Source organism: Glossina fuscipes, unplaced genomic scaffold (assembly GCF_014805625.2).
Source record: "Glossina fuscipes isolate IAEA_lab_2018 unplaced genomic scaffold, Yale_Gfus_2 0, whole genome shotgun sequence".
NCBI lineage: Eukaryota > Metazoa > Arthropoda > Insecta > Diptera > Glossinidae > Glossina > Glossina fuscipes.
The window spans coordinates 10,730,084-10,753,439 of NW_023998414.1; the positions used below are offsets into that span (position 1 = coordinate 10,730,084).

At 33.4% G+C, this 23,356-nt stretch overlaps 1 protein-coding gene across 2 annotated transcripts in view; it reads right to left on the reverse strand.

Moving 5' to 3' along the window:
* The window catches only part of LOC119633735, a 4,831-nt gene extending 1,069 nt beyond the window's left edge, over window positions 1–3,762 (reverse strand). The window contains exons 1-2 of one of the 2 annotated variants that reach the window (XM_038027451.1): window positions 3,655–3,762; window positions 1,342–1,521 (exon numbers count right to left, since the gene is read on the reverse strand). In XM_038027451.1, coding sequence (XP_037883379.1) covers window positions 1,342–1,521; window positions 3,655–3,715 — 241 coding nt within the window. In that variant the 5' untranslated portion in view covers window positions 3,716–3,762. Of the gene's footprint in view, window positions 1–69; window positions 1,522–3,654 lie in introns of those variants that run through there. The other variant, XM_038027443.1, reaches the window with a different exon arrangement.
* Between the last annotated feature and the right edge of the window lie 19,594 nt (window positions 3,763–23,356).

A 23,356-nucleotide genomic window follows, 5' to 3' on the forward strand; every position in this document is an offset into this window, starting at 1 on the left:
ATTAAATTACATGAAATTTTATATACTTTCATTAGCATTTAAATATTGTCATAACCATCAAGGAAATATATATTTGTTTTCCTACTACATTTGTAGCATAAAGCGATATGTTTCGAAAAATCTATTAAAAAGGCAGTAACATGTATTCATATGCATTGGATAGAGAACATGAAAAATTGAAAATTACTGATAGCCATAAATATTTTTCTTTACTTATTATGCAATATTTCGCAGGCAGCAATGTGTCCTTGTGACACTTCATGTTGTTACTCCATGTCCGATATTATCATTTACATTTGTAATTTTCAAATTATTACAATAAACTTTATTTATAATATAATTACAAGTATTTAATACTTGGGGTCTGGCAATTCCAAGTGTGAAAACCCGAAAGCTCTTCTGCGGAGCATAATATCATAACAATTCATTAGTTGTAACGCACTCTTTTTCTTTAGCTGGAATTATATTTTTTTAGATCATCAGAAATGTCACAAGAAAATATCTAGCCTATGCCATTTTTATATTCATCGTGACAGGTTTATGGCACGGAATTAATTTTCTGATAGTAGTGATAGTATATATCAGTTAATCTACAACCAATAGAAATAATCTTTTATGTAAAATGATAGATAGTAGTGTAAATATATATGTAAAGTAGTGTAATCAAAGTATGATAAGCAGGCATTCAAGAGGCAACACTCATTCAAAGACTTGATTTTGATTTTTGCAATTATTATACCGTTAACAAGAAAAGTTTCCTTATTTTATTAATTACTTATGAAATCGAATTATATTTAATATGAACAAGTTTCATATGAAGCTTCTTTTTTTTTTTTCATACCACTAACTAATGTCAAGTGTTCGTCGGCAAAGACTTTGACGTACGAAACACAATGCCGACACATAGTGACCAAAGGAGTTGAAAGAGTTAACGCTGACAGAATTCGCGTACAATGATTGGAAAGCAGACACAGAGGTCCGGACAGACTCGGCCACTCTAGCACTATAATTCACGAACTAAATTAACAATCGAAGCCATATTAGAGACGCAATTCGCTATCGGAACAAATTATATATCCAGTATATCAAATATTGCGGACGCAATCCCGATTCGCTCTCAGACAATTATAAGTTGCTTAGTAATACTTTATCGCGTATAACTGCATTTCACTGTTATCTTATACGCAATGCATAGTCAATACCAAAATCTGAAACATAAAATACTTTCCTGATGTGACTTTTAAGCGAAGAAAGATTTAACTATGAAAATATAGGGCGTTGTTGAGTTATGGAAATTTTTGTGTAGTAAAGTGAAAATTATTTTACTAAAATTGAACTCACCGACTCTTAATTCTTCATAGAAACATTCGTAATAGAGACTTGTGGCATTCAAATTTACACCTTGATGATATGCATCCAAGTAAGTTCGGGTATTGTTGGCCAACAGTTTCGAGCATTCAAGCAATTGTGGCTTCTTACATTCTTGGGGACTGGTGCACGTAAAACATTTTAGTGAGAGACCTTTAAATGCAAATAATTGCGCTCGTACATAAATAAAATAATTAAAATTCTCTTACATATCTATATATCTATATATATGTATATGTATGTCTTTAGAATCACGAAAAGTTGTGACGTTTACCTATTTTAACGATTACCGGCAACTTGTTCGTGTATGTCAAGCATGTCAAGCGTTATAAGATTATGCCTGGTCGTGTCATTAGACTTTTAGGATATGTTAATGTCCCTCTCTTAAGAGCCAACTGAACCAACTACGTGGAAATCTTTCTGCTAAACTCAAATTCACGGCCTACGCACGCAAAGCCGATTAGTGTATCAAAGCCTTACTTGAAACATGTAAACTCTCTTTGATTATGATAACAATAACGAAAACAAAGGCGAAGAGCATTTGATATAAAATTATCAGATAATATTGGTAGTCATACAACAAGGTTTGTCAAAGGGATATGGATTTATGACGTAATGCCTGCAAAGTGTGTGCGATGAAAATGTTCTTTCTCTCATGATAGCAAGCGCTTTTGACATTTGAAAAAGACGATTCTCATAATATTTTTAAAAGGATATGAACTAATAACTCCAACCTCATAGGGCATAATTCACTTGTGGTAGGATCGACGGTTAAGTGTGTCAACCTCTTGGGAAAATATGCATTTAATATGCGTCCCAAAAATGTAGCGATGACAAGTTTACTCATCATACACGGAGCATGTATGATATAAAGCCTTGTAATAACCCAGCTTGACACAATCACATACACACTTTGTAAAAGGCATTATTATAACAAATGCGAAATCATTATAATAAAAAAATTTTTTTTTTTTTTTTAAAAATCCGACAAGAACGGATGGATGGATGGCTCATCATGTATTGGTATTGGTCATGTACAGTTAAGTGATTGATTAAACACTGCAATGGCTTAGTTGAAATATTAGAGAGTTTCTCTCTTCTACACCACTTCACTCTTCTCAGCTAAGCAATGTGCTCTACTAATTCGCAAGAACATGACAACTTCGAAAGCCTTCGAAGTTCTTTTGTTAAACATGGCTATGACATCATGGCTATATTATCGCTTAATTTTATGTATCATTAGAAGATAAGATTAACAAATCTTTTTAAACCTACTCTATGAACTTAAGGATGAAAGTACTTTTTTAAAATTAAAATTGAAAAGTGAACGGTTTAACAAGAGGCACTTATTAGTATTGGTTTGGAGAAATATAGATAGGTTTTCCATCCAGTCGAAGCCAAAGATGAAACAATCCATATCAAGTTGTCTTCCATTGTTGCTTTGGCTTCCAAGATAATATAAAATGCGAGGCCTATTGGCCTGGTTTGGCATGCCGTCCATTAGTCATAACGTTATAATTGATAAAAAGCTTTCACTTTGAAGACATTTTGCTGTTGGTTGAAAAGTAATTATGGCATGTTTTATAAAAAAAAAAAAAAATAAAAAAAAAACTACATCAGTTCTTAAGATATGAATTCTTAAGAAATTCTTTCCACGTCTTGTGAAAAACTCTTTGCCGACAAAGATTTCTTAATAGATCACGAGGAATCTTATATTAGCTATCCTTTTTGAACGAGGTTTAAGTCTGTCTGTATCGAAAGCAAAAACTAATGGAAATAATTTAATCGAAATAAGAATGAAAAGATCACAGATAAGCTTCGGGAAGTAAACGACTCAAATGGGCTCATACCCACCGTTAAGACTTTCTTCTTAACGCTTTTGTTTTAATTTCGATTCACATTTTAACTTGTGAAAGCTTTTCATTTAACCACAAAATAATACATACAACAATAAAGTAAAAAGACAACGCATAAGCGAACAACGTGTCATATAAGCTAAGCATAAGAAATAGAAGCGGATTGGAGAATTTGAAGTCGCGATGCGGGATTATTCCATAGATTTTCATTTACGTGAAATATTTCTTTTCTCTTAGAGTAATTAATTTACTCAAATCGGTACTCACTATTAGGATATGATATGTCGACCATAAGTGCGTGTAATTCGGTTGCGTAGAGTTTAAAAACAACAAATATGTCCCACCCTTCGGAAAGCAGCTGAACCGGAAAAGTTGAGATTTGATTTTTCTTTTCTTTCATGTTTCAAATTTTAATACACTCACGACTTACCTAAAGCAATCGAGCAGGATATTATTAAAAATATATGTAAGAAAATTCTGGGGAAATGCATAATGAGAAAAACGAACTATAGACGTTTACTTTTTAACGATTCCGTGCTAACTGAAATCAAATTCATAGCGAACGGGTTTTGTATAACAAGTATTACTCATTAAAGTATTGATAAGAAAAGAATGATATGAAATTTGGCTTGTCCACTCTCTGGCCCGCGAGCATATTATAAAAAAAAAAAAAGAAAAAAAAACATCAGATTTCATTGAACTATCCAACACACATTACTTATCTATCTGTTAGCTGCAGCTAATGTGTGAAAATAATTGTTTTATAAATTCTCAAGGATACAGTGCATAACTCTTAACGTATATGCTACGTACTATATGTGCGTTAGGATCGTGCGCAATATTATTTTGTAGATTGTCAAGAGAAAAAATGCGAGTGGCACATAATATAGATCATCTTCGTATAGAGAAAGCGTAACAAATACTGAGGTCGAACGTATTATCCAACAGCATTCATCTGATATATTATGGATTGTCAGAAAAATAGGAAAAGATGATGGGTAGGACAACGATCGATAATTCGTTGAATAATATATCTCGCATCACTTACGTAATACATTTTTGATGTTTTGTTTAAAGCAAATAACACACAGTTAAATATGACTGCATCGATTTGTATAAGTGGTAGTTGGAGAGGATCCCATGAGGGAGTACTTCCCAATCTAAACTGGAAGTCACTTTCTGGATTACATTCGTTGTACGTGGACTTGAAGCAAAAACATCTCATTTAGTTAGATTTGGGCTTGATATCGTTCAGATGTCACCAGAACTTAGAGGTTCGTAGTCGATGATCTCTAAGGCACAGTAAGAATCTCATGTGCTTTTCTTCGTTTAGATTTGTAAGCAGATGTGAAATCTTCGATTTTTTTGTTCTCACGGGGAACCAATTTTAAGTAAACTTTAAATTCCTTTATCCAACGCTTGGTAGCTGTTCACCCCAAGCCAACTTAATGATTTCCAGCTTCCGGCTTCAGATGCAATTTTCAATTCAATAGCTTAAATGCTCCATATTGATGTCTACCTTTACTGCACTTTGACGAACTAAAAATTTTATATAGTACAAGCGACAAAGTCCAGTGTACCCATAATTTCGGAAAAAATGACCGCGTTATGTACGCGGACAGAATATATTTGTATACCTAATCGTTTTCCTAAGATTAAAAATCTTCTGAATTCTCTTGAATTGAATCTTGATCGCATCTATGTTCATTTTCAACCTCATGTGCGGATATTCAAGCAACTTATTGCTCGTTGGAAGAGAAGAGAATCGAAGATCCCTGGATGAATAGCTCCTTGACTTGACAATGCTTGAATAGTCGAAAAGTCAACACTGTAAACCGTTATACATAGGCTTGCATATTATTTCAATTAGGTACATATTGGAACGAATCGGTCTACGATAATCTAACACCAATGCCGAGATATTGAACACTATTTTGAGAAGAGAATACCATTTGACATTCCATTCAGGTATTCTTAGCACAGAATAGCTTTGCTTAGTTGAACTAAGGCGGCCAAGCTGCTTATTTTGATGTTATGCTAACGACGATTATTTAACTGTCATATACCCAATCTAGTTTATAGTAACGATAAGATAAGAAGTAATAATATTGGCTCTTTTATCGTCGTACGAACTCATGTGCAATTAAAACATATCGCCAAGCATGACTAATGATGATGTGGCCTCCAATGCAATGCAATGTACGAATACGTACGATATGTTTTCAATGAAGAAATGAAAGACTATTAAAATTAATTGATTTTCTTCAATTACAATATACGCTAGCTTTTCTTAATGGCAGAAAGCTTACAACTTTACAAGTATAAATTAAGCTTCAGGTTATTTATGATTTCTAAGAAGAAATTCGATTTATGACATAACAGAACTTTTAACAAACTTTGTTCCTTTCTTTCTTTTTTTCTTTTTTTTTTTTTGCCATTTTTTTGGGGGCACTTCGTTGCAAAGCGTACTCGTAACATACGTATGACCGTAACAACGCCGTTTATTTGTTTAATGTAAGAGCCTAAAGGTTCTCAATAAAAGCAACAACAGGTTGAAAAACGAAAGAATTTCTTGCTAAGCAGAACCGAATATTTAAAAATTGTATTTTGCCGCGAAAAATAACAAAAACAAATATAAAGTTTAAGCCGAAACATAGATACTCAGCATTTATAGGCATATGCAGCACTTGCTGTTTAATAACTTGACATTGCGGTGAGTGAGTTAATTCAAAAAATTCCTTACGACATAAAATTGGATTTTGTAGAGAACAAACCAAGAAAACAACAAGACGATAAAGAAAAGTAAGCTTTTGATTAACAAAAAAAAAAAAAAAAAGGGGAAGAGAGACTGTCATCGTGTTAAGCAATGCGCTTAACGAAAGATTTAGAGAAGGCTTCATGCAAAAGAGGACATAGCATCCACTTAGGTTAGTGAGTGAATTTTGCTTATGCTTTCACCATACGATTGTGATATGGATGAATTTGGAATATTATGCTATTTGAGAATTCTGTTGAATCCATTAGAAGGTGTAGACGTACAAATGTTTACTTCATTCATTCGCAATTGACACGCATACAATGAACTTTTAGGTTTTTTGATTGCTTAATGTTACAGAAACAACTATCTGTATATTTACGAAATCTATGATATCCTCGACCATTCGAGAGAGGAAGCGAGCTGCAATTGTTTCTCTAATACTTCGGCCATCAATGGTTTTGAAGAGATTACTTTAAACTACTCATTAGACTATTGAGTAGGGGAAGGTTTTTGCCATCCATAGTCTATTATCGGTCTTCGAACTTTGACTTTGCTTACTAGTCTCCGCTGATTATTGCAAGCTGCCTAAACTTTCTTCCAATTCTCTGAATCCACTCTTTCGCTTTTTTTTTTTTCTGCAGGAAAAGTTTCAATTGAAATTCTCTCCGTCGCATCCTAAAATCCTTTATGCCCCATGCGACTATATGTAATGGACATCCTCTAAAAGGTAGATACGCAAAGTTAAAGAAAAAGATGTTACAGCCAATTGAACAAACAGAGTATGTCTCTTAACATATCAATGATATTTAAACGAATGATACTTAAATTATGCTAAAACGTACAGGAGTCATTACCATACGTACCATACATTTACGCGTATAACAAGCAATCAAGTGTTGACTTGTTGGCACCGTTATGGGTCACTTTTGTACATTTAAGCACTTCCGAAATATAGTGATGCATAATAAAGAAGACATACGTGCCATGCAACAAGATCAGTTGGAGTCAAAAGACATGCTAAGGATTTCGGTATACAGTACTATTTACTTAAAAGGCTCATAATCAAGCAGAGGTTCCTCAAATAAGTTAATTGTGAGCATTCAGAAATCTATCTGAATTTCGGGCAGAAATTGAAAAAACTTTGGGCATTCAGGGGATGGCCCCTACTCGCTTAACGCGATGACGATCAGAAAGCAGTGAAGAAAGAGAAAGAAAGAAAGAAAGAAATAGGGAGGTGGTGGCTGCAGTCTACTGGATGCGTACTCACTCGTTTACCCGCTAAGCACTCACTCAAAGCCTATTCATGCCAAATTGAAAACATTTGAAATTAAATCACTTGATCCGCCTGTACCCATAATTTCTCTTCTTAATTATTTTTGTAACAAATTTTGTGAAAATGTTTTGACAAAATACGGTACACTATCAAGTTTTAGTGCAAACCCGTTTATATATCAAAAACAATTTGAACTTTTCATATTTTATAATCAATATTGATTGGTTTATAACAGTAGTTGAACATAATAGCCAAGTTCATCAAATTGAAATCGCGAAGATCTATTTGTTAGAGTGCATGCATCCACATAGCAAATAAGTGAAGAACAACGGGATCTTTGAGAAGAAAATTGGTTTTGTGGCTGAAGGTGGATCACTTTAATTCATATGTTTGTCCTCGTCCCCATATAAGGTCTGCCATGGACACAGTTTTGGCATTTGGTCATCAAAACAAGGGAGGAATTGTGTTAGACGAAGCACTAATAGTTCGCCATCCACCATTTTTTTTTTTTTCATTTTGTGTTTTCCAATACTCTCAACAATCTTTGGGCCCATCGTGAAAAATTTTGGAGCTATTTTGTCGAAGGAACTTGTTAGAGAGATGTACAGTATTGTCGTGTTTATCTCATTATTGTGTGCACTTTTTTTTTTTTTTTTTTGAATCTTGTAAAGTGATCGATAACGATCATATCTCGAATAAAGAGCATAGCTAGTAGTTATTGTAGTAAATAAAACATGCAAAGGGTACCAAAAGGAGTCATCCGCGTGCCATTATGAATATTGAAAGAGGAATTATTGATTCATTTATTGATCAATTCAAGTTAAAGTACTGTACAATGCATATGCAAATCACAGGAGGGGTAGAAATTAACACTAAACTTGTTCACAAGCAATCGACTACGAATAAATGTTAGCGCCTGTATTTACAAACTTGATGCAAAGAATATATATGTATGTATGCGAAATCGCTTGTAAACAAACATCGTTTTATTTAAGGAATATTTGCATTTTTAATGAATTTTTACCATCTTTCAAAGTGCATGGAAAGGTAGTGGAAAGGTATCGGTTTTCGCAAATTTTAAGAAAATTTTTAATTTTATTAAACAAAAACGAATTCTCACGAATCTCTAAACCTATACGAAGATGGGCGGGATCCGAAATTAGTAGCGCTTGATTATATGTTACCGATTTTATTAAATTTACAAATTAATATTTAATTGCTTCGGAAAGAGCAGTTTTTTCTACCGTTTACCGGTGTTAATTACTTTGGCACCCAAGCCTTCCGCGTCTACTTCACTTTAGAGCGCAACAAAGTATTTATCGCAAGTTTTTTTTTTTTTTTTTTTTTTTGTGCTTTACTCATTTATTAGGCCGTCATCAAGGTTAAAAATTTTGGAAATTTAAGAAAGGAATTTTGCAATTCGTAGCTCATTTTTTTTTTGTTTTTTTAAGTTTTTGCTCCTTTTCATACGAAAGTAATTATGACCTTGTCACTGCAGGACCATGCAACATAGCATCGCGTGTTCGGAGGCTTGTTATTTAATGAAAAATTTAAAATTTATTTAAAATTAATTTCGAGCATAAAACAAAACAAGCAAAAACTATTTCTCTGACATTCTCACAACAGGACAGTTTTTGTAAAGAAACTGTCAAACAGCGCATGCTTGGATCCTTTTTGGCTATAAATCAAAGTAACTACAGCTTTTTACCTCTTTATACACCCTACACAATACACAATCAGTAAATAATTTCTAGCCATCTGTGCTTTTCTCAGTCATATCGTAGGCCTCAGTCCTACGGCAGAGATTTCAATATAAATTTTTTTATTTATTAATTTAGTCGAGTCGAGGCGAACTCGACTTGGATACTAGCATATCAATGTAAATCTTCTATCTGCCTTCAGTCTTTTCTTCTATTATTCTTGATCTTGAGCGGTTTGGTTTGGCGTTTGGATGATTATTTGTTTACGATCCCTATCTGAAATCGTTCGATCATCAAAACATAGAAAACAAAAATTAAAGTTTTTTTTATCATGATTATAATTCGATGTCATAGTAGGACTTGGATATTAAATTTCAAGCAAGTAGAGACATATTATGTTCGTAGTTTACCATAATTAAAGTTTCATTTCGCTTCGGGCTCAAGTGTTAACGAATACTTTTGTTATGGTTGCCCACCATGCAATCTTTCTTCATTAAATATGTATTCCAGTATTACATGCACTCTACTCCCACTGTGAAATCATTTAACATTTGTTTTGTTTTTTTTTTTTTGTTTTTTTTTTGTTTTTTTTTTTTGTTTTAAGTTACTAATATGGTTAATAAACGCATTGAAAAAACGCACATCTGTTTTCATCATCTCTCCTAAAGAGTTTAGAAAAAAAAAATAAGGGAAATGATTCGCACTAAATCATCTTTTTGTTACTGTTTCATCTAACTATTAGGTCAGACGTCAGCAATAATTGTAATCTCATAACATAGTCAGGGGAAAAATCGCTTTTCGTAATTAGTAGTTTCCTTGGACGACCTTTGCCTTTTTCCTCTCTTTTTTTTTCATTTACTATTATATTGATTCGCTTTGGTTCTCGTCGTTAGCGTTCTCTAATATTTTCGAGTTTGGTTCTCCAGCAATAGTTGCTGTATCATCCTGTATCCCTTCGCAATGCATAGGGATTTTATTAACTTTTACGACAGTTGCCTCTTGATGTTGCTTCACGCGCTAAACAACATTAATTGCTAACCCGTTTACTTATTGCAAAGTAAAAAACGGTATCGGTTCAACAATTGTAGAAAGAGCACTGCTTTCTCAACTGTGTTCTTTCTCGAGTGATAAAAATTTTTCCTATTAATTTAAGTTATATTAATTTGTTTAAAATTATTGTCAGTGGCAAATAAAAAAAAAAAAAAAACGAAAGGAAAATGTAATAGTTACAGTCGACTGGAGATGATCTATAATGTGACAATTCAACGAGATTAACTTAATTTTATCATCAAACAAAAAGTGAAAGTAAATCACGGAAAAGAATTTCTACCTCCCTAACGTTACGAATAAAATAGAGAAGCTTCACTTCATCTGCAAGCGTAAATATGTTACAATCTCGAATGACAATAGGACAATATATAGAGAAGCAAACGAACTGCTTTGGGGATAACCAAGAGAAACAGATGTTAATTCTCTTTAAGCTATCTGTATATGCAGTGCTATAAAGGATAATTAGTAATCCTATTAAATGCTTTACAAAAATACGTTTGAGTGTAGTCGGGAAACGAGCGAGTAATTCACAATTGCAAACTTACCGCAGAAAAATCCATGCAGTCAGGGAGAAATTATTGAATTCACATAACCGATCTAACGCATCGCAGGAAAAGACTTAAATAATTTTATTATTACAATGAGTTTAGCAGTCTATTAGTTCTCTTATTCTCCGTGCATTGCCTGCTGCCATTTCTAACAAGGGGTAGTATGCATCTAGGCAACAACGTATAAATCGTAGGAGGTAAACTAAAGGTATTCATTAACGGCTTACAAAACATATTAACACAAGTCTTGAGTAAGAAAGATTGACTTGCTCTTGTAGCGTACTATACGTTACGCAAGCGAAAGTAACTTCTTCTTCTTCTACGAAGATAATCTAAGGAAAGAGATAACAAACATGATAGAAATTTCGATAGGGTCGGAAAGTGATTATTGCCATAGCTTTGATAAATTTTACAGACATAATCATTATGACATTTGTTATTGCCTATGAAATACTTCCTACATGCGTAGGCGTAACGGTGACACGATGATTTAAAAATTTCTCATCTAACCAAATATTCATGGACAAGACAATGTTTAACCTTCGGCATCGCCATTTGTTAACCTTCAGCTTCAGAGACTTCAACTGAAAGAGAAAATTGTGAATGAATATCTGCTGGGAAAACAAATGGATTAGATAGGGAAGCTAACGTATGCGCGATATTAGCCAAAGCCAAATGAACAAATACGTTTCAATTTTTAAAAATCGCATTGAAGGGAAAAGTTCACATCGGTGACAAATGCAACGCATTCGATGTCCAAAGAGCGCAGACTCATTTGCTCTGTATGCCTATTACTTTTGCATACCTACCTAGTGGTATAAAGAAAAGTGTTTTGTTGTGAAAGAAGTTGTGACTTATTTCGCCATTGTATACTTCATCTTTTAGCTTTACACAGTGGGGTGTAGATTCGGAAGGTTTGGTCTAAGCTAAAGTCATATCTGAGTCCTTAAGTAATAAAAGTGAAATTTTTCTTCCTTTTCTTACTCATAGCAAAGGTGTAGCTTACTGCTATTGAATGAAAGTAAGAAATCAATTTAATAATAGTCTCTCGTAAGGAGATAAGCTGTGAAGAACAAGAGAGTCAAGTCGGTTAAAAGACTCAGCCGGTTAAGATAAGAAGATCAATTGAGTTAATCGAAAACCCTGTTACCATCAACAGGAATTGGAGTGAGTAAGAAGAGCGGAAGTGTTAAGCGGTGAGATAGTCAATTGGTTTAAAGTAAGGCTCTGCTTACCAGTGCACTGCCAGACAGTAGGTCCGGTAGGGCAAAACAATTAGGGAAACAAGTGCAGCATGCCATTTTTGGCCGCTACTCGAATACGCCGCACGCAACAACACACAAATCAAAAGTTCGATGGGCACAGAACAAAAGACGGTATTCTGTCAAGTGCTCAGACGCTGCTTTACACAAACAGTGTACGACGAACCTCCATAATGAACGATTTCACCCGTGTTGAAAAGTATGAATTGTGGCAGTGCACAGTGTATTAAGTACAAATTCAGTCATTATTGGAAAAGTTGTGATATTTGGTCATTTCACAAGTATATACAGAGCGAGCTCAGAGATTGTTCATAGAGAGACGAATAATGCGGTGCTCACTGGATTGGATGATGCGATGAAGAATTTTTATTTTTCTATTTAATGTTTGTCTCTCGAAAGGAATATCGGAATTGTATAAAAAGTGATCTCGGACTGCACCATTAACGCTTGACTCTTGTAATATTAATTATTATTAGTATTGAATAGTGTTAATGAATAGCTTCCGTTAAGATTGCTCATGCATTTTAAATGAAAATAAAAAGAAAAAAAAAATTATTTGCATGAAAATCGTAACGAATCGAAATTTAAACATCAACGCTTTGTATGATAACTGACTGAATACCTTTCACCTTAAACAACAATGTCAAGCAACAGAAATGATCAACGCAACTCAATTCATAAAGCCTGCCAACGCCTCCAAAAACTTGAAAAAATTGCAAAAGAAAAAAAAAAAAAAAAAAAAAGAAATATGATTAAAGGAAACTTGATGTTTCGGCGTGTGCTAAGAAGTCAACCAGTCTATCAGTTGCATATTTTAACATATACAAATGTACCTGTATACACATATCTTCAGTCATATGCATAAACTACAATGTTTTGTATTATTTTATTTTATTTTATTTTATTTTTTTTTTTTTTTTTTTTGTTTACAGGTGCCAATCAGGCTCGAGCATATTTCTGTGACATTGGTATGTCGTGTACATGAGGCGGCTTTTCTTCATTGAGTTTTTTCTCAATTTTTTGTTTTTTTTTTTTTTTTTTTTTTGTATTCTGTTTCAGTTTCGTTTAATATTGTAATTGTGTCTGTCCATAGATGTTATGCAAAGGATCAGATCTTGTTAAAATATAATTTATAAAACCCCGTATTACATGAAACTATAATAAAAATGCAAATTGAGCGTGACTTGACGAATTTTAGTTAACTTGCTCTCTGCTCTGGCCTGTTTTTCTTTTCATTTTTTTTTTTGTTTTTTTTCCGCGGTCTTTAATAAAAACTAAATACAAATTTTAAAGAAAGAAAACCTGTACTTAATAATAAACCGTTCATACATACATGGAACAATGATCCCACCATTAATTTTATTTTCCAACAACACAAGATAACCTCCGGCTTCAAATATGATTATAGAGCTAGAAATTCTTAACTTACTTAACCTTGACGGCGATCATATTTAAAAAAAAAAAAAAAAAAAAATAGCTTAAATATACATTTTATGTAATTTGCAGTAATGAGGTGAAAATTTGTAAAAAAAAAAATAAGCAGAAAAGGGCTATTATAGTAACCATACTATTTTGCAAACAAGCAAACGCGATAAATTCATCTTAAGACGAATTTCGGGTACCAGCAAAATGTTGATAACTGATTAAAAATAATGCTGAGCCTTTCCACTGATAACATATACAGTTATTGATTGCTATGCTTTAACGCTTTCAAGAAACTAAACCCTTGATATATCTCGTTATTAGCTACCATAAAAGCTAACCAACCCTTCTATTAACTGCTTGCGATTTTTCGCTTGACGCATTGTTGTTACGAACTTATCGCTGTGCCTGGCGATTGTAGCGCTTATGGTTTATCAAAGAATTTTATTCGCTATAAGTTTTTAATGAATGAAAAAATGATATACAAAAATGTTCTTCCTTACGATTTATGTACAATTGATGAGCCGTTGACAGCATGAATTTTGATTGAAATTTGATTTTTAGATGCAAAACATGTAAGTCTTGGTGCATGTGTGCATTCATCTCAACTCTGCCTATGAATATAATCACTTAGGATGTCATGCTGATTAAGAACACATAGGTTCTATTAAGCCTGCTTTACGGGTTTTCACCATCAATCAAATTGCAAATCATAATAATACGCTTGGAAGTCGCATTTGTCTTGATGTAGACTAAATACATATCACATACATAGGTAATCTTAATCTTCCTTCTACTCGCAGCTACCAGGTTGGTGTTGGTGGGGGTTCAAATCTCTTTGCGAAGGTTCATACCTTGTAATAGTATGTTCCCTCATCAGTACTTTAAGCCCAAAACTATTGCAAACTATTTGCTTTGAACTTTGCCATTGCTTCTGATCGACGCTCTTTCTCTACAATGCTCTAGTTGAGGCTTTTGAAACGTGTTGCTGAAGTCGGCTGAATGTATAGTGTAGTCGGAAAAGGAACAATAAGTAATAAATAAAAGTTAGATGAGTCTGGATAAATTGATTGCACTCTTCATGAAATTTCTCATGCATGCTTCGCTGCGCTAGTCATATAATTCTGCTCTAGGGATATTCTCAATGTATTTTATTGCTCGCATATATGGGAATATTTCAGATTTAAGTTTTAAGCTTGGAAAGCATACATTTCGTAACGAATTTCATCACGTTTCCTGACCAGACGCATGGACGGACGCATATGATTAAATCGGTTCGGAGATTTACGCTAATTAAACAAACCAATAAATGCAATGGCGCGCCTCCATTATAGTGATAGATGAGCCTTAGAGTTACTCTATAGCGGAAGCAGAACATTCGTAAGCGGATTGATTCGATTTGCAAAGGCGAACTCTTTACCTCAACCATGAATACTTTGAAATATTTTGTCAGACTAAATTTAACTTAACTCATTATAAACGTGAGCGGATCTTATAAGCGGAATGCAGAATTTTATTGCATTTTACTGCGTGTTACTGCAATAAGCATAACTTTTTTCTAACTTATTAACTAAACTAGTAGGAAATAACGGAAGAAGAAGAAGAAGAACGATACTTACGATCATAGTGATGAACCCATCAATAACGACATCGGCCGATCGCCATTATCATTAATCAAAAAATTTAATTGTTATGATTTTTCTAGATTTCTATCAAAAAACATAATTTAAAATCAGTTGCCTGTGCATGGTTGCTATTGTCATTGTTATTTTTTTTTTTTCTTTTGATTTCAACAGCACTTTGAAATTATGTCAGAAAGAAGAATAACGATGCCTGTCGTAAATCATATTATTGATGATTTGGTTTTCTGAATTTTATTTATTTATTTATATGTATTTTTTTTTTTTTTTTTTTTTTTTTTACTAGAGTAAGCCAGAAAGCGGAAAAGACAAAAAATGTTGACAGTTGAAAGCGTTAACATTAAATGCTTGTCCAATATGACGCCTCTGTTAAATTTTTGTTGACGTCTTTATAGTGTGATACCGTATACCATTCATTATGTATCCTGTCTGTAGAAAAAGTCTTCGTCTTCATCTTCGTTTTCGTTCCTCAGATACATTTACAAAATTTATGATGACTGAATTACTATATATTGTTAGTAAGTGTAATAAATATGTTTGATATCATTTTTTTTTTTTTTTTTTTTTTTTTTATATATATATATATAAAAAGAAGCAAGAAGTATAAGGTGAGAAAAGATACTTTCGAGGGCCGAAAAATGTGCATTAAATAAAATTTAAAAAATTCTTTAAAATACTATAACTTATTCTGATTCTGAGATTCTTATAAAGATTTTATGTAAGATTGTGTATAATACAAATAAATATGTTACATAACCAAAAAAATTTATATATTTCACTAAAATCTTTTCATAAGCATATCATACGCATATATTCGGTCTACGCAACTAAGTATTGTTGCGCTCGCTATTCTTTGATTTAAAAAGCAAATAAAAAAAATTATTATAAAGATAAGTAATATGTTTACCGTAGGCTGTTTGCTGTCGTTACGCGTATGCCTTTAGAAAGTAAATAGCAAAGAGATTCAAACTTGGTCAACTTAATTATGTAAATTTTGTAGATTTAGATCGTGATTCTTCTTCTCAACCTACACGACGCAATTTTTCAAAACACTTTTATGAAATTTGTTATACCGACATGTTTTCGCCCAAGGACGAACGCTATTGAAAATGAGTCAGATCAGACGACTTTTTCGATGACTTCCCAACTAACACTTCGCTTTGAAATTTCGTTATATGAATAATTGTCGGATGTTGTAGGATGGTGTACCGTGAACCGCTACATCGCTTAATCGTTTTTTTTCTTTTTTTTTTCTTTTTTTTGGGTTTGTTTATGTTTGTATTTTCTGTGTTTGTTTAATTTTTTTTATAATCATTACAATCACTTTTCAAAGCCGTTCGTTCATCTTTTATCTTTTAGCAAAGCCAAATATATGGCCTACGCACGGTGGGCTAATTTCACGCGAGTAAACATATTGTTATATAATATGTAGTAAGTTTGCTTGGCTATTTCTCCTTTCATTCGTAATATTCTTTGCGGTTGATTGTTAGTACCCTCAAAATGAATAGGGAATAAGCTCAACTGTTATACATACTCCAGAGGAAAGCTGAAGCTTGAACAAAATCCACGGCCACAGTTAACTTGATTTTTGAAATTTAGCAAAAATTATTTTATTTACTGATATGAACTCATCTATCAATTGTATCTTCTATCTCATATATAGAGTTGTGTATATAATGCCATCAATATATTCCAATGCCATTATAAAGCATTTAAGATCTTAAATAAGCGAAGACGGATAAAATTTTCTTTGGCTTGCCTAAGGTGTACATTAGGTACATTTATATGTAATGACAGTAGATAGGTTGGAACAGTTTTAGTTTCTCCAAAAACCAGCTCACTCACAAGAAGGATCAGTGAATATCAATGAGAATGTTTGGCGAAAACATTAAGTAGTAAAGTAGTATAAATCTCCCTTAATATATTACAACGCCCTCTACACATATTGAAATGAATTAAATACTCTTAAACAATAAGTTTTGCATACGTATGCGTACACATATATATGTGTTTCTTATATAAGAAAAGTTTATCCTAATCTGAATTAATTTTTTTTTTTACCACTGTTAGTTTGAGTGCAAAAACTGATGATAAAATTAGCGTTGAAAAGACTTCAAACAACAAGCCCTAAGCGAATCTCGGTAAAATCTCGGTTAACATCTAAATTGTCGAATAAAATATTTTCCAAGGAAACAGGATCGATAATATAAATATTTATTGTTGTTGCAATTTTGTTGCAATACTTGTTAGAAAGCGTAATAATCAAAGTAGCCATCATGATTACCTATGGTCTGTTATCATTTGTCCAGCAGGAGAGGGGACATTTTTTGCGACCAGTCACTCAGACAAATGTTCCTATAGGTGTAGACACGGCAGTTATGGGATGATAATATTGAAGACAGGGAGTAGTACTTGTGTACGTTCGTCTTGCAAATGCAGAAATGAGATACGGTAGGAAAGATCACTGCTGATAGGATGTTTCATGGACGGGCTGCATGGTTAAAGAACAACAAGTCGCGGTGATGTGTGTGTTGTACGGTATGCAGGTAGCCAGGAGCCAGAGCGAGTGGATAGGAACGCTGGAAAAGCGATGTAGTCTTCTTAAAGGAGTTAATTGGTGGGCAAATCTCTTTAATTTCTGTAAAGCACTTGCTCTGAATGTTTCCGCACGTAAGCACAATGCAGCCCACATTATATCAATGCTCAAGGGTGTCGAGAATTTGGACACACTTTCCATACACACCATGCGTGTCTGAGTCTTTCGCTTTGTGCGCTTGAGGATCGCCAAGCAACGCACATGCGAGTTATATTTGAAGTTCGCCCGGAGATATAGGTGGCGTAAAACGCACATATATTCCTAGCCCAAGTTGCTGATTAATTCCCGAGTTTTTTTTCGCTACAGTCAGATGGACGTATCATTTCCAAGGCAAACATTTTTTGCCCGAAAACTTGACGGCTTATTGCATTTTCACATCAAGCCATCATAAGCATTGCTGTTGCTTTAGCTATACTTTGTCGGCCTCCATCTTTTCGATACGTTCCATTTACGTTTCGATACACGACACTCGACGGCAGTATATATAATCAAAATTTTCAGGAGAATTGATCGTTAAAGGTAGACTTTACTAAACCGAGAAATTTATCTGTTAAGCTATTAACTTCTCTCCTCGTTGAGCAGTGCAAGTTGATCCATATTTTTGGTCAAATCTTCGAAAGCGTTGAAAGCGTTGTTTGCCTTAGCAATAAAATTGAAAATAAAAAAAGGTTTTTCTCTTTTGTCAATAGCAATAATATTTAACAATGAATATATTTAAACGGAGGTTTGTTGTCGCCACTAGTTACGAGAACTATTTAACGATGCCGTTGAAATCTTAGCCTAGTGTTGTTAATAAAGTGATTACATAGATATTTTATTATAAAAAGGATATCAATAATAAGATGATAGCTGTGTTAAATAGTTGTAAAAATTATCGCATATCACATAACATATAAGTAACTTGTTGCACACCGCAAAAACAACTTCTTTACAACATTGTAACTTTTGTGAAACAAATTAAATTCAATGTCAACGCGTACATTACCATCATTATACGACGAGGCGAAATGATTTCGTCTGAAACGAACGATAACGGAATACAGGATTCACAGTGTGATAGCATTTCATTAAGATATTTATTTTCTGTCATAATGAACAGTAAAATGCGGCATGTGGTGAATAGATTGACACAAAATAGTTATTTTTTCTTTTTTCTTTTCGTTCGCTGTGTGTTACCTCCAATTATCGTTGATCGTTTATCCAAAATTGCCCAACATTAGCCTTAACAATGAATTTTAACGCAAGTGAAAGCATATTTACGCTTCTATAGTTGCACACAAACACACACATACACAAATACCTTCGCATATATAATGCCAGTGTGCGGCAAATATGTTTGCATCTGTTTTTCTTTTCTTTTCCTTTTTTAAAAAAAAAAAAAATTTTTTTTTTTTTTTTTTTTTTTTGATCAGCGTTTCAACCCATTTAATTAACAACGCTTATGGTGGCCGAGTTATAAATAAAGTCGTCTGTATTACTTTGGCATTGTCATCTTTTTATTATATATAAATATATTTTCGTTTTATTTATTTATTTCTTTACTTTTTTTTTTTTTTTTTTTCTTTTTGTCTTTTCCTTTCTTTTCTCTTTCTTTAACATTGTAAACAACATTTTTCATAAAAACGACAAAATTCCGTCACTATATGCTTTACGAAAGTGTAAAGCTCTTAAAAAAAAACAAAAAAATAAAAAATAAAGGAAACGAAAAAAAACAAATGTCCTCTTGCCTTGCTTTGCTTTGCTCTGATCTCTTTTGCAACCCAATTTTTTTTTTTCTTTTGTTTTTTTGTTTTCTTTTTGTTTATTGCAAAAATGTACAAGATAAGTGTTTTATGTTGCGTAGTTGTTATTCAAAAAGTGCGATAACAAATTAAAAATTTTATAATTAATCTTTTAACACATAAAATATGATGCGTATGCTCATGGTTACATATGTCGGCTTCATAGCTTAGCCGATATTAACTACTATTCACTTGCGAATCCAAGCATTTGTCTGACTGTAAAAGATAAACTGTTTTTAGTTCTCGCCATGAAACGAGGTAAGGAGGCTTTCAATTTCGTAATCTTTCTTATTTGTAGCATATCCCTTTACGCTGGGTGCCTGTCCCAGATGAATTCTCGATAATCCCGACTAAAAACTTTTAGGAATAAATCTATTCTATAGGAATATAATCGTTTTAAAGCGACAAATCACTGAACTGCTGCTTAGTCTACGTGAGTTTCACATAAACGAAAGACTTTCAAGGTAGTTTTATATGCCCGCTCACAACTTTTAAAGAACAGTCCGCCTTTAGTGTAGCCTTATTAAAGCATTGAATCTGCCTTACTTAACTTACTTAGTCGCTTTTGACTGCCTAGTAAGCAGTTAAGTCTTATGGAATATAACTGATTTATATGCAGTATTATCGTTTCTTAGGGAAGCCGAAAGGGACGCTCCGATTGTTCGGCCTCAACTCTGAGTCGCCGCGAACAAACTTATATCGTGGCACAAAAGGACTTTTCGAAAGTAAACAAGATCACTACCAACAACTGAAATAATCCTTTCCGCCTTTGCAGCCTATGAGTGAGAAAGACTTTATTATAAAACATATACAACGCTTGGGATTCTCGTTTCTCTTATGCAAATTCTTATGGTATTGCTCAATGTACTCCTTTATTGGGGCCTTTAAAATCTCTTCGCGTATTTTTTTTTTTTTTTTTTGCCTTTGTTTCATTCACTTATTTCATTTTGCTTCATGAGCCACGATCGCATAATGCATCAACTTCTAAGACAGTCCATGTTGACAGTTGTATCTGTAAAGACATAGTAATACTGGTAGTGGTGGTACGTGTCATGTGCTGCTCTGAATGTCATTCTAGGGATATACTTTTCAAGTCTTATGGTAATAAAGCGGCAATGCCGGCGGATCATTACTTACTAGGCATATCCCACCAAGGAAATAATTCATATCCACGAAACTTGTCCTTATATATAGGTCATAGTCTTCCATATAATCAGTGTGCCTGATAACCTTTGTTCCGTATCGGTCGAAATTTCAATTAAACTACGAGTATTGAGATTGATGTATCACGCTTTATGACAATCCGGATTACTCGACGGAATGAAACTCATAGCATTACATTATCCTAGCGATATAACATTTGTTTAACCAAAATGACTAAAAGATGAATCCATCGCACGGCACTCTCTAATGAATCCGTAAATGTTACTAGATTCCGTAGAGTTACCAGTCCTGACTTTAACCAAAAAAATATAGGAGCTAACGATGCGTTCAAAATCGAATGCTCCTATAATAGCCGCAAACGCAATGGTTTCCTTGAAATTGTGTTAGAAGTCTTGAGCCTTAAGACAAACAACATCGAAACAATACAAAGTAAATTAGGATTAAAATAGAATTAAAAACAAAACTATATAAAAACAAAATTATATTCGCTTGTGACGGAATGCTTTCTACCCATCACCACTCTTATGTGAAGAAGCAAATCCAAAGCAGATGTAATTTCGATTCTCTATAACATGGAGACATAACACATCGCTGACTATTCCAGTCTTAGACAAATACCGTAGGATCCTGTATAATATATAAGCGGACATTTTTATCGTTTAAGTCTATGAGTAATGAGCAAAAAAGTCACATAGCAGAGAGTTAACAATTTTTGTTACGAGATGGATGGGTCTATCTATTTGCAATACCATCCTGCAATAAAAGACCGGGAAAAAGTTTATCGCAAACATTACACAGAGATGGGGACGCGGACTAACGAACAGGAAGGCAGACCTAAATCGATTTGGCGTTTGATACTGAACAAGAATTTACATGAAGCTTGCCACTGGATTTTGCAAACGTTATTACATAAGTAAAAAAATTGAATAAATGGGAACTAACTCAATAAATAGTAGACAAACAAATAGTAAAGTATAGCCGTGCAGACGAAAGTGTGAGGCGTCATTTAATACATTCAAACTTTGTTTGCTCTAAAATGAAATGAAAAAGCAAAAAAAAAAACAAAAAAAAAAAAAGATTGCTACGACTGCTCCTTTCACTCCTTGCACTCTTACTATTATTATTATGTACTTTTTAAATCTATTGCTTATTGTATTACTACGCGCTATCAACTACTGGCCTACGAGGCTAAGCAAGTATATACACAAATAGCTGCATCCGCTTAGCTAGACTTTTCCAAATCTTTCATGCTCAGTTGATATTAGAGTAGGGGGATCCTTTTTGTTTTTCAGCTCACTTAGGTATACCTCATGTCACAACACCCAGGAGGACTTGAGATAGAACCATATTTCTGTTTTCATGTTCATATATTCGGAACGACTATCTGGATAGATTTAAGCTTGCCTATCCGCCTGTCTTTCTATCCGCTTGTCCGTCTATCCGTCCTGTTTTGTTTTGATCAACCTACATGTCGCCGCGTTTGAGATAATTTGGCGAAATTTGGCGCACTGACGTGGCAAGTGGACAAACGCTATTGAAATTGGTTCGAATTGGACCAGTTCTTCGATCATTTCTCGTATAATTTGTTATTTTAAAAAGCCATTATACGAATAACTGTATTAAGTGAAGTGTTTTTATTTGCTAATATATAGAAATATTCTTTCTTGTCGACAAATTATCAGGAATAACGGGATTATCATTTGGCAACTAATCAATTGTACAATGTATATGTAAAGTCGCTGTCGCGTTATCTATATTTATACGTATGGGATTTATTGTGTTTAAGGTGAAAAGGAAATCGTTATCGGTAGTTCCCAAAGTTGCCGTGACTTTGCAGCATTTATTTATATTAAAAGACAGATCAACATCCCTAACTTAACTTTTTATACCTGATAATATGTTCCGAATGAACGCACATGTCGACATATTTGACATTTTTATGGCCAAACCAGTTAGTTACATTTACTATTACCACTACTACTGCGTATAATACTTATACTACTAATATGGTTCCATTAAACGTGTTATGCACCTGAACACGGTTACAGCTTTTCCGCCGTCATGTACGAATCCGCTCTATATGAACACAAACGTTATTGGGGGCTACCCTGGTATTTGTCATACCATCATTTTGCTTGCAATTACTTTCACTGCCTTAGCAGTGTCATTGCTATTAGTACACGTGCATATCTTGCACACACCAACTTACAATTTCGTTGAATATTAAAGTTTGATATTCACCACTCAATAGCCAAATATTATGTCATAGAGTTAAGCTTCTTTTTTACTTGATCTGTTTTAAAAAATGCTTAAATAGAGTATGAGCTCAGTTAGTGGTTGATATGAATGCAAGAAATAATTATCATATAAACTATGTCATTATAATTGATCAATATTAATAAAACAATTATAAAACTGTTCGTCAAAATATTGTTATTTTCTTAGGGTAAATATAACAATAAAATAATTATAATTTTTTGGGGGGATCTCAGCTAAAAGCTCAACACCAGTCATTTACGAACGATAAAAATCAAATCAATGAAACCACAATCTTTCATTGAAAGCGTTGATGCGATCGATCAATCCTGCGTAGGTCTGTCATTTTTTGTTTATATTTTGTTCATTGCTTTGTTTTTTTTTTAATTTTTTACTTGACATGCAAATGTAAGTTACTGTGTCAACAGGTGAAATTGTCGCACTAGTGCATATGTATAAATAACTTTGTTTTAGTTTTACATATATATGTATATATATATTTTTCATTTAAAATTACACGAAACACACATATACAGCTAAGCATGTAACGCATACGGTTCATAATACGTATTCTTAACTAAATTGCACTAAAGCGTATGCTCTTATGCCTTAATGCACACATAACTTACAGAACGAGTACAACAAGCGACACACAAGTGTTCGTTTAGACATAGCAAAGGTT